Source organism: Camelus bactrianus, chromosome 8 (genome assembly GCF_048773025.1).
Source record: "Camelus bactrianus isolate YW-2024 breed Bactrian camel chromosome 8, ASM4877302v1, whole genome shotgun sequence".
NCBI classification, from domain to species: domain Eukaryota; kingdom Metazoa; phylum Chordata; class Mammalia; order Artiodactyla; family Camelidae; genus Camelus; species Camelus bactrianus.
Window position 1 is genome coordinate 74,838,544 of NC_133546.1, and position 12,887 is coordinate 74,851,430.

At 40.2% G+C, this 12,887-nt stretch overlaps 1 protein-coding gene across 1 annotated transcript in view; it reads left to right on the forward strand.

Annotated features, from left to right (window-relative positions):
- Positions 1-12,887, forward strand: part of COL19A1 (collagen type XIX alpha 1 chain) — a 325,408-nt gene that overhangs the window by 193,322 nt on the left and 119,199 nt on the right. The window contains exon 16 of the mRNA XM_010967573.3: positions 10,041-10,094. Within this exon, the coding sequence (XP_010965875.2) occupies positions 10,041-10,094 (54 nt within the window). The remainder of the gene's footprint in view (positions 1-10,040; positions 10,095-12,887) is intronic.

Here is a 12,887-nt window from a genome sequence, read left to right on the forward strand (position 1 = left end):
TGCTGAGACCTCTCCTGATTTGTCTGAAACTGCACACCTCCCTATCTAACTCTGTATCCCTCTACCCTGCTTTACTTTTTAGGATTCTTATTGCTCTCCAGAATTTATATCTTTACTTGTATAGTTATGAGATACACACAGTAAGTCTGGCAGAGGGGTAATGATCAGAGACAATACATCCAAGTTGCCTGGATTTGAGTCCCAACTCTGCTGCTTACTCATCAGGGGACCTTAGGCAAGTGGCTCCATCGCCCAGCTGCTTCATCTGTAAAACAGAGACACCTCAAAGACATTTTGAAGATTCAATAAACAAATGGATGTAAATTGCTTTTAATGGTGTTGGGCAAAGAGTAAGGACTGTATTTATCTATTAGTGTTACTGTACCTACTGGAGTATAAGCTCTATGAGGACAGAATGGAATCAGGGTGTTTCCAAAGCATAGAAAAGGATCTGGACCATATTAGGGACTCATTAAATGTTTGTTGAATGAATTAATGGATGAATCTGGGTACATGCCAGCTGAGAATGGGAAAAATGTCCACAAAAACACAGTGAGTTTACAATAGTCAAGACACGGAAGCAACCTTAATGTCCATTGACAAATGATTGCATAAAAAAAAAGTGGTGTATATATACAATGGAATACTACTCAACCATAAAAAAGAATAAAATAGTGCCATTTGCAGCAACATGGATGGATCTACAGATTATCATACTAAGTGAAGTAAGTCAGAGAAAGACAAATGTCATTTAATATCACTTACTGTGGAATCTAAAATATGGTACAAATGAACTTATTTACAAACAGAAAGAGACTCACAGACATAGAAAACAAACTTATGGGTACCAAAGGGGATGGAGTAAAGGGATAAATTAGGAGTTTGGGATTACACATTACTATATATAAAATCTATAAACAACAATGTCCTACTGTAGAGCACAGGGAACTATATTTAATAACTTGTAATAACCTATAATGAAAAAGAATGTATATAAATGTATAACTGAATCACAAAGCTGTACAGCAGATACTAACATAACATTATAAATCAACTAAACTTCAATAAAAAACATTTCTGAGCAAAACTTTAAAAAAAAAACACAGTGAAGAGGTAGCAGGTGAGCAAATGATGAGTTTAAATTGTAATAGAAATTTTGTGTAGTTGAGAAAGCTGAGCTGGTTAGGTTTTATGTATGTATTTATATGTATGTATGTATGTGTGTACTACTTGTAGCAGGATGCTTAGAATAAGATGTAGTTGGGGTTTCTGCCTGAAGGATACTTCCCTAGAGGGGACAGAAAAGTCAAAAGAGAACATAAAAAAAATCCAGCAAATGACCCAAGCCAGGGCTGGCAGAGCCAACTGAGATACCAGCATTCCCAGGACACCTTAACCTCATTCTGGGAGAAGTCTGGATCTGCAGGAGGAAGAGACGTGGGAAGGCAGACTGAGAAGGACAGACTCTGGATTCCTTTCACCCGGTCACAACTGCAAGTGACGATGGATGTTAGGTTTAAGGCAATGAAACATAGTATCCAAATCAAGAAAAATATATACCCAGTATTCATGTAATGATGTGTCCCCAAGTGTTCAGTTTATGAAGGTCATCAAATACGTTCTCTCAATACCTAAATCGATCATGAAAGAACAAGACATAGTGGGCAGGCTGGGAAATGCCTTCTGAACACAGTTCCTTGAAAGGTTGGTGAAAATATCAGAGAAGAAAAGGACCAAAGAGGACACACGTCTGTGTCAGTGCACGAGTGTCCAGGGAAGTTGTCCCTGTGTGAGGGGACCCTTTGGGGTTTAGTGCCCCATCTTGTTGCTGAGAGTGTGAGATGGTGCCTCCAGCCACATTTCCTCCCATCCCAGTGACCCCCTACTCCCCGCCCCCCACCCTCCCAAAGGAAGGCTGGAGAGAGTTACTGAAAGGTTTGAGAAGGAACTTAGTTCTCACTCGCCCTCCCTGGAACTCCTGAGTTTCCCTACGACCGAATGAACAACACTCTCCAGATAGCTGTTGTGAATAACGTCCCTTCTGTCCTACCTTGAAGGTACCACCCAGGTCTTAGTTATTAGGATCTTCCCCTAAGATGGTATGTAAAACACAGAGAGCACATTTCTGCCAAATAAATTTACTTACCTTTTTGATAGTGTCTGATTCTGAAGTCAACATTTAAATATCCAATTGCAATTTAATGCATTAAATTCAAATTAATGAATTGATAATTAGGTGCTGAAAATTCTTCTGTTTCAAAATTGCATGACCTTTATACTTTCATCTTATGGATCCCCAAATTCTCGTCTACCAGGCAGTTATTAAATCACTGCAAAATGTATGCCTATGCATGTATTTGGTGCTGTTCAATTCAGTCCTTCTCACTGAAACTGTAGTTCTGGAATTCCATGCCTTGAGGATATATTTCATATGTTAAAGTATGCAACTCAAAAATGGTGGAAGTGCCCCCTCTATAATTTCACCTTCATTGATATCAAAATACAAAATTAATCATTAGTGACTTCTTTGTTCCAGGGCTGGCTGGTAGGGCTGAGTTGGTTTTTTGTTTCACTGGCCCAGACCCTGCCCTGTCTGGATTTTGTTGAGGAACTTCATCACATTGTCTCATCTTAACATTTCTATTCAGTAAAACACTATTTTATGTGCACTATTTGTCTCTCTACATGTTGATTTTATATACTTTAAGTCTAAAAATGTAACAGCTCCCTTAATAAGAGGAAAGATGCTTGAGCCATTCAATGGGCATTATGAGAGCACGTGGAGATGGGGAACCCAGGGACATAGTTCTTGGACAAGGAAGGCAGTGTCCAAGGTCCTATCCTCCTTCTCCAGCCCGTGACCACTCCTGTTGTGGACTTCCAAATATGGAGGAAGGAACATCTCACAGTGTACTCCCAGCATCCGCCCTCTCACTGCAATGCAGAGATGTTAAAATATGTCCCAGCATGTTCAGGAAGTTGCTTAGCCTCACCCTACGCTATCCCACCAGTGACACCAAGATGAGCCAAATGCCTCAGCAGAGATTGGCAACGCAGGCCTCGAAACAGAGCCTGCAATCGGGACTGAAAGTTGGTAGTTTGGCAAAATGATCAGGAGTCCAGACAAGTCTAAGTGGAAGGTTGTGGCTGGCATGCTGGCCACACACCAGGGTAGAGGTCAGGGTAGATCCTGAGGCCAAGGCAAGCAGAAGTCAGGTGAGCAGGTGAGAACAAGGAAGATCTAAGTTACAAAGGGCAAAGTGATATGCAAGCAAGACATTAAAAAATTTGGCTTGGTGGTGAGAATGCAAGAGAACGCCAAAAATTATAGCAGCAAAGTAACCTGAATTGTGAATAACCAGGATACCCCCCACCAAAGAAACCTTTATCCTGAGGATTATGGGTTTTAAGATCAGATCCACTTGGGTTTCAAGTTTAGCTCCATCAGTTAAGAGGAGAGTGATTTGGAGCTAGATCTTTAACCTTTCTCTGTAAGATGGGAACAGTGTCCCTCGCCCACCATAATTTTAAAAAGATTAAATGAAATAACGTAAGTTCATGCTTGGCACTCAGTGCCTGGACCATGGCAAGCAGTTGATAAATGGTGACCTTTTTAATAACCACTTGGCATAGACTTTTCTTATGGTTCCTATGTGGGCACAGAAGGAAAAGGTGATTGTTGGTAGGTCCAGTCAGAAGGGAGTTAAGAGGTCAGACCATGACTTAACTTGTCTTCATGGCCAAATTAGTACCAGTGCGGTAGCTTAGGAGGAATACTAAACAGCGACTGTAGCTGCTACTGACCACAGACCAGACCGTCAGGCCCAGCCCAGTGTTTTGATGAAATGTTATCATTTATTCAGATTATCATTTATTCAATTGTAGCTGAGGGGAGTTAGTTTATATTGTCAGATTTCCAACTTGTTTTGAAAAGCCACATTAGTTACTGATAGAGTCCATCCAAGGGGGAAAAAAAGGAAAGGAACAGAAAGATGGGGAAATCGTGGAATGATTTAGAAATGTTCAGATCCCAGCCTCAACGAGGAGGGCAATATGGAGAATGGCATCTCAGTGGACCATCCTTTCTTAGCGTTAAACTTATTTCAGATTCTTTGTTCATGCTGAGTTACATCCTCTTCCCGTGTCCTTACAAGGGCCACTTGGCTGACTCCTGAAATAATGAGACCTCTATGACTAGCCTTGTTGCCAGTTTACATGTATTTTTAAATATGTTAGGAAATACAATTCACTTAGGATATTATGCATTGCTCGTAGAAGTATCTCATTCCCATTTCCCCCTGCATATCATTGATTTCAAAACGTGGTAACTTTTCACATCAGTCATAAATCTTATTTCCGCTCACCATGTAAAAAAAGAGAACTCATCTTCCCAGATAGCCTGTAATGTTTTCCTGTGTAATTAACACCTCCTTCACAGTTGTGGGTGCCACTCAAGGCCCTGCCCCGTCTTCCTTGACATTTCCTTGATACCTTGTTCAAGCTGAGCTGACGCCTGAGAGTGTGATAAATACACACAAGGGGACAGGGGAATTCTGGAGAGGAGCCAGCTGTGTTCACAAGACCTGGCAATTTAGAGAGATTACTTACACACGTCTCCTCCGTGGGCTTGAGGTCTGCATACCATCCTTTATTTCGGTCCGATTATGGCTGTAACTTGTCTTCATCATCATCTTCCTCACCATCAACAAAAACCATCTGTCAGATAAGTACCCGTGGTCCATGATTTGCATTCTTCCCTTCTTAATGCTCCTGGAGAGCCAAGTGTTTATAAATGAAGTGGCTAATTTAAGATGCATGTGCTCTCGTACTGCAAGTCATCCTGGAAGCATCAGGTTATTTTTACCGTTGAAAATTAGTAGATGTCATTTATTTAAATAGACTTGAGGGGTTTTTTTTTTTCCTTCCTGACAATGTGGACCCTCTGTGGTCTTACACACAGTAAATGCACATGGAGGAAGTCATTCAATAATTCAAATAAAATCATTCCATTGTGGAAACCTTGTTTCATTTTTTTTAATTTGTATTGAAGTATAACATACATTCTGAAAAATGTATGTACCCTAAAGATGCAGCTTGTTGATTTTTCACAAATTGAGCATATCTGTGTAACCGGCACACAATTCAAGAAACAAAGAAACATCACCAACCCCATAAACCCTCTGATGCTCTCAGTCACTCCCACTTCAGTGACCTGTTGTAACTTCTAGAGGCTTAGATTAGTTATGTCTGTTTTTATTTCTGTTTTGGTGGGGAGAGGAAGTAATTAGTTTTTTGGGGTTTTTTTAATGGAGCTACTGGGGATAGAACCCAGGACCCTGGGCATGCTAAGCATGGACCTCCTAACCACTGAACTATACCCTTGACCTTTACTTCTTATATAAATTGATCAACATTATGTTTACAAGATTCAGCCATATTGTTGCGTATAGCTGTGTTCCACCCATTTTCATTGCTAAAGAGTATGCCATTGTATGAATAACCTACAATTTACTTTTTCTGTTTCTACTCTTAATGGGCATCTTGATTGTTATTTTAGATGAAAAAAATCCATATGCAAGGTTGAAAATTGGTTACATTTAACAGATGCACAATACATATTTAGAGCGTTTTCTTTATATGTTATCAAAAAATTTTTAATTAAAAAATGCATTAAGGATGGCAGAAGGGCAGGGAGAAAAGGAACTAGCTCTTATTATTACCATCATTTGTCAGATATTACAGTAAGAATGTTGTATTTTTTGAATTGTGGAGACAGCACATAGCATAATATTTACTATCTTAGCCATTTTCAAGTATACAGTTCAGTGATGTTAAGTACACTCACATTATTGTGAAACAGATCTTCAGAACTTTTTCATCATGTAAAACTTAAAATCTCCTCATTAAACAACAACTCCCTATTTCCTGCTCTCTAACCCCTGGTAACCACCAATATATTTTCTGTTTCTATAAATTGGACTACTCTAAGTAACTCATATAAGTGAAATCATACAGTATTTGTCTTTTAGTGACTTATTTTACTAAGTTTATTTTAATTAGCTTAATGTCATCAAGCTTATAACAGAATTCCCTTCCTTTTCAGAGCTGAGTAGTATTCCACTGTATGCATGTACCACATTTTGCTTATCCACTCATCTGTTTTATTGTTGTTGTTCTTCTTCTTCTCATCTGTTAGTAGACATTTGGTTTGGTTCCACCTCTTGGCTATTCTGAGTAGTGCTGCTTATGAACATGAGTGTGCAAATATCTCTTCAAGGCCATGCTTTCAGTCCTTTTGGAAATATACCCAGAAGTGGGATTTCTGGATCACATGGTAGTCCTACTTTTCATTATATTAAGAACCTGCATGGTGTTTTCCATAGCAGTTGCACCATTTTACAACCTCACCAACAGTGCACAAAGCATTCCGATTTCTCCAGATCCCTGCCAATGCTTATTTTTTGTTTTTTGAAAGTAGCCATCCTAATGGGTGGGTGTGTAGTAGGAATTTTATATATGATCTCTTTTTTTAAATTCTTAAAAAACCTGCTGCAAAGTGTAAGTACCAATTTTCCAGCAGCGACATCTTGATACAATAAGCTTCCATAAGAGAAAAGGCTGGGACTCCAATCCATGTGCTCTTGAAGTTGACAACAGGGTTTTTATTCTTAAAGTTCCGTATGATCACAAAACCAATTCAGCTCTTTTGTTCTGAGCTGCATGGTTTACAAGATTAGGGGATATACAAGAGTGCCTGACTTTAAATATGAAGTAAGAGGTTGAGGTTTAGAACAGGGGTACTCAAAGTGCGGTCTCCAGGCTGGAAGCATCAGCATTACTGGGAATTTTTTATAAATGCAAGTTCTCAGGTCCCACCCTGGACCTGCTGAATCAGAAACTCTGGAAGTGGGACAGCAATCTGCTTCAGCTAGCCCTCCCGAGGATGCTCATACATGATCAGGTTAGAGCACCACTAGGCTTAAATCATCAGACAAATATCTAAACTGCTGTCTAATAACCTTTACACTGTTTCCAAACAGGAAACGTACACGCTGAGCACTGAGGTTTCCAGGGCAACCTGGTATGGTAAATCTCCAACAAACACAAAATAACCATCCCTGCACCTACATCATACTCCCTGGCCCCACCATGAACAGCCCCAGCCCCAGCCTCTAGCCCTCCCTGCAGTGTCCTCATGCAATTCCCCAGAGCCCGTGAGGAAACAGAGATCCACAGGTTACACTTACTTCAGAAAAAATGGAGGAATCTGATTCCAGTTCTAGGATGGGAGTTGTGGTTATGCCTGTTGTCTTGGCATCATTATGAATAATAAAATACTCTGCGAGTTATCCTGGATTAAATAATAAAATTCCCCGTTCCCTACCAAAAATCGACTGTTAACTGCTTAGGTCGGCTTTAGCCTTTCCCTAATGCTTCTAAGTGAGACGAGAAAGATCTTCTGGGGTAACAGGAGACCACGAGACTGTTCAGTGCAGCCTCGAATGGGCGGAGGGAGACGAAGGAAGGAATTCCTGGGGCACCTTGGAGAGAAGGAAGACGTTGTCTGAGAGTGGGCTTCAACTAGGCGGTTGATCGAAATGGTGGCCCCCAATGGTTCCCTTATATTTTGGAGCATCCACATGTGTTTCTCATCCATTCACCCTTCTGCCCTGTCCTGTCGGAGCACTCTCTACAGGTCACTGAGACCTAGGACTTGAGGTAAAGTCCTAAGTCCAAAGACACCTCAAATTTATTAGACAGTATGGTTAAAAAAATGGTGACACTCTTGCTTTGTAAAACACGTCTTAAAAGATTATTCAAATCTGCTTTAGAGAGTTCAAGCCTAGAAAGCACGTACGTGTAAACTTTTCGAAAGGATGTGCTGGCTGAAGTTCTCCATGCACAATATGCACCAATAATTTAACAAATCCTCAAAAATATCTTACCTGTATGTGTACTCTTAGCAAGGGTGCATAAAGGAAATCAGCGTTCCCCCGGCACTGTTCCAGAGACACTGTTCCAGTACAACACTCTGGCAGTTGCCAGGCTGGCTTGAACGATGATGTAAGTCAGCACTGAGAGGCAGGAATCAGGATGTTTGCCCGTACCATACCAAATTATGACTGCTTTGTCCTCCTCATCGTAAGACATGCCAGTGTGATGTTACAATTTCTGATACGTCGTTTATCTTTTAAACATTAACTCTGTGATAAAAGCTGATCAACAGTCAGCCTCATTTCCCTCACTTCCTGCCCAGATCAATATATATGTCTCCCATCAAGACAGGAGAACACACACAAAAGTTGATCCCATGGTTTTAACTCAACTTGACCTAAAAGAAAGAACTGATCGCCTTCTCGGAGGCCATTGATTTTTTTCCTGTGTGCTCTTGCAAATTAATACAGGACAATACTCCCACTTTCTAAGCAAACTTTTTAATCATTGACTCATCCTCAGGGGCTAATAGACTTACATTTACTAAAAGACCCAATATATTGATTTGCAGAACTGCAAGACGAGAAGAATTTGCACCTGTGTATAACTTTTATTCGGTATACAGAATATTACGTTTTATACTCATTCCAATCTGACAACACCCCTCCACCAGAGGAACTCTAAGGTTCAGATCTCTAAAACAGAAGGCGCATGAAAATACTACTAGTTGTATTTCTGGTTTTAATAAAACTTTTAAAAATCTGTCCTGTAGATGTTAGCTAGGGTTTTTTTTTTTTTTTTTTATGCAAACAGCTGCGTTCTTAGAAGGATTCTTTGATAGTGTGTAATCCACTTGCCTTCAGCAGTGATGGAAGCATTTCCCACCCGATCGCAGTGCTGTGTTTGCTTACTAACCTTCCAAAGCTTGCCCCGCTGCTCTACCTGGCATTGAACTTCCTACCCGACTCCAGGCCTGGATGAAAACCAGACAAATCAAGCAACTTTGGCTGACACTTTCAGAGCAAGAAAATTCATAAATGAAATGGCCCTTTCCATGTTTTTGCTTACAATTCTCCCCCAAAAGAGTTGAAAGATCAACCTAATACTGTTACTTTTTAAGTAGCAACAAGCCTGAATACATATTAGTGTACCACCAATATGTCAATAAAATAAAATTACTAGTAACAATGAAATAGAGTGTCCATATTTAGAAAACATGCTCAGAAATGCTTCTCATTCAAAATGTGTACTTTCAGTACCAAAACTTGCTTCCTTCTATTAGAAAGGGGAAAAAAATAAAGAAGAAAATAAATTTGTAATAAGAAAATGGTCTTTAAATGATAATAGATACACGGGTACTTAAAAATGTTATTCTGACTCTCGCAGTTGGAATTTAGCTACTTGTGAACTTGAGAAGTTAACACTCACTCACAAAAATGAAGATTGATAAGCAAGGAGTGAACATTTTAGTTTACTTACAAAACAGCCAAGCCATCCAAAGGGAAGAAAAGAGCAAGTCAATGTGCTTCACACAACATAGGTAATCACAAGGTGGCTTAAGGAAGTGCTTTTCAAACTTTAGTGAGAGTAAGGATTACCTGAACTGGTTTTTTTCAACACTAAGTCATAGATCCGTTCTAAACCAGTAAGTCCAGGGTGGAGCCCAGAAGTAGATATTTTTAATACCTTCTCATGCTGATCTAAAGTCAGAATTCAGACCACTCTTTAAGAAATACCAATTTAAGATGACAACTACATCTGTTGTTGTATGTGAAGCCACTGAATTATCAGATAAAATGCCAACCTTGGCCCATCTTCCAGATAATTTGTATTACTTTGCTTGAGTATCAAGGTAGACAACTTTTAAAGAGCTGATAATAACAGTTACGAGTTATTTGTTCCAGGCACTATTTTTCTCATCTTGGTCATTAAGAGTTGTCCCAAAGCTTTTAGACTTCATCAATCTTTAAAGGTCATGTGGACTCGGAATTGTTTTGTAACTTTTAGTTGAATTTTACTGTCTTTAAAATTGCCGCTGAACATTGCTTCATCTGAAAATAAAATGGAAGCACAGCTTTTATTGTCTCTTTCTCTTTTGTTTCTAGGGAAGACGGGGGAAAACAGGTCCTCCAGGAAAACCGGGACCTCCAGGACCACCTGTGAGTAAACAAACAGGACATCCCACCAGGGTCCCTCTCTATTTCTGTACGTTTGCCTACAGGTTATTTTAATCCCCTGGAGATACTATTTTCCATCTTTTCACTGTATGAAATGATTGTACTCCCACCACCACAAGCCAGGAGGTCAGGGAGGCTGCTGGCCGGCTGCCCCCTTGCCCACTTCATCACCTGGACAGGCACAGGTGTGCTGCCCACATGGGTGCCCCAGCCAAGTCCCAAACCCATGAATCCCATTCTGAACCTACCTGAGCTCCATTGCCTCAATTTCTTAACATCCAGGCTGGTAGGAAGTTGGACATATGGGGAGGCATGCCCACTGTTCTCAATACAACTCTCTTGTTAGTAGAATTCCATAGAATGTCATTGCTAAAGAGAGCCAGAAAGATCTTGTAGCCAATTAGCTGATCTCTTCCATTACCCCAAGCTTCTAGAAAAAGTCTCCCATTTCTTGTGGTTCTGCTAAGTCTTCAACCTGGCAGAGTCTCGTTTGTGTCCAAGTTACCCCACTGACTCTGCACTCTCTTCGGCCAGCAACCATCTCTGAGTCACAAGATGCCCTGACTCTTTTCTGGCTTCACTTTATTTTGCTGCCATATAGGAGTTTACGTCGTTGACTGTTCTTTCCTTGAAGTTCTCTGCTCTCTTGGTTCACTGACACTGATTTTTCTCTCCTACCTTTGGGGTCATCCTTTTTGTCTCCTTCATTAACAGTGTTCCCCCTTCCCTTATGTTATATTGCATGATTTAAAGAATCTTCATCTTTTATTTCAACCTTGACATTCCTCCTGAGTTTCAAGGTCGTGCGTCTCGCCACCTGCCCAGTAGCCCCATTTGGAGGTCTCCAACGTGCTACAAAAGTAGCATCTCCAAAACTAAACTCTAAAAATGCCCCTAGGTTGATTTTCTCTCCCTCATCCTCCACATCCCAATGCTTCCTAAATCAGGTCCGTTCACTTCCTAATAGCTCGTGAACCCATCTCCCTCTCTCATTCCTCATGCTCGTGTCAGTTTGTTTCTGTATTTTTGTGGCCTTCTCAGAGCTGGTCTCATGACCTCTGCCTTCCCCAAGTGAAAAACTATTTCTAGATTATAACTCTGATCATGAATCTCTTTGGTGGAAAATTCTAATAACTACTTTTCCTTTTGGATGGATCTTACATCTTCCACCTGCCACTCTAGTCCCTTCAGAGTTTGCCCTTGGCCTGTTTTTCCTTCTTTTGCAACCCGTAGTGTAATCTTCCTTTACTGTCTCAAAAATGCCCAGCTTTGTGAATGCCCTCCCGGAGGCCCAGGTCAGTTCCCCCACCCGCGTAACTCAGCTCAGACCCCAGGTCTCCCACGTGGCCTTGGCCAGTGTTCTCACTACGTGAGCTACCATCCTCCGAGATCCTATGCGCTCTTACCTCCAATGGAGAGAGCATGTTGTTTTGTAACTCTTGTTTTCCTTAACTTTCTGGCCACTGCCCTGTGAATTTTTTTTTTTTTTTTGAACCTCTTTTATATCATCATTGCCCAGCACAGTTTCTGGCATGTAGCATGTGATTATTCATTATTTAATGAATGAGTAAACAAATGAATATATTCTGTGAATGAGAAAATGAAGACCAGAGTACTACTTAGACATAAAAAAGAATAAATAATGTCATCTGCTGCAACATGGGTGGACCTGGAGATCGTCATACTAAGTGAAGTAAACCAGAAATAAAAAGACATATGTCATATGATATCACTTACATGTGGAATCTTAAAAAAAAAAAAAAGCGAGAGAGAGAGACAAATGAACTTATTTACAAAACAGAAACAGACTCACAGACATAGAAAACAAACTTATGGCTACCAGAGGGGGAAGAGGGGGGGAGGGATAAATTGGGAGTTCAAGATTTGCATATGCTAACTACTATATATAAAATAAATAAACAACAAGGTTCTACCATATAGCACAGGGAACTATATTCAGTATCTTGTGGCAACCTATAATGAAAAAGAATATGAAAATGAATATATGTATGTATATGGGTGACTGAAACATTATGCTAAACACCAGAAATTGACACAACATTGTAAACTAACTGTACTTCAATTTAAAAAAAGAAACAAACATGAAAGAAAGAAGAAAGAGAGAAAGAAAATGAAGACCAGAGATTAAGTGACTTTTTAAAGACCAGAACCCCCTGCACCACCACTAGAGGGCTCCAGATCTCACCCCTTAGGAATCACTAAGGGTGGAGTCCGGTGTCAAAAATGAACATGATGAGGGGGAGGGTGTAGCTCAGTGGTAGAGCATGTACTTAGCGTGCATGAGGTCCTGGGTTCAATCCCCAGTACTTCCGTTAAAATAAGTTAAATAAAAACCTAATTACTTCCCCGCACCAAAAAAAAAAAAAAAAAGACTCATTAAAAAAAAAAATGAACAAGATCGCTGTCCTGTCACTGATTTCATTTCATCCATTTAGCGATTCAAGTAAATTGTCCCATTAGCAACATCCTGGTATCAACTGATAGTGGTTAGAAAAAAGCAAGTGGGTGGGGGGGCAAGAGACATAAATTGGGCATCCTGGAACCCAGTCTTTAAAGGAATCAGCTTTGTTGATTTCCATCCCAGATTTCCTGCCAAAAGAGAGAACACTCTGTAGGATTTTCAATAATTGTCTTGTGCTAGAAAGAAGAAAACCTGGTACAGGCTAACAGGCAAGATTAGACCTTCACGTAGTTTTCTAAATGTCCGACGCTGCTTTCAAGACGAGATAATTGTTGCCTCAAGGAGGAATTTGA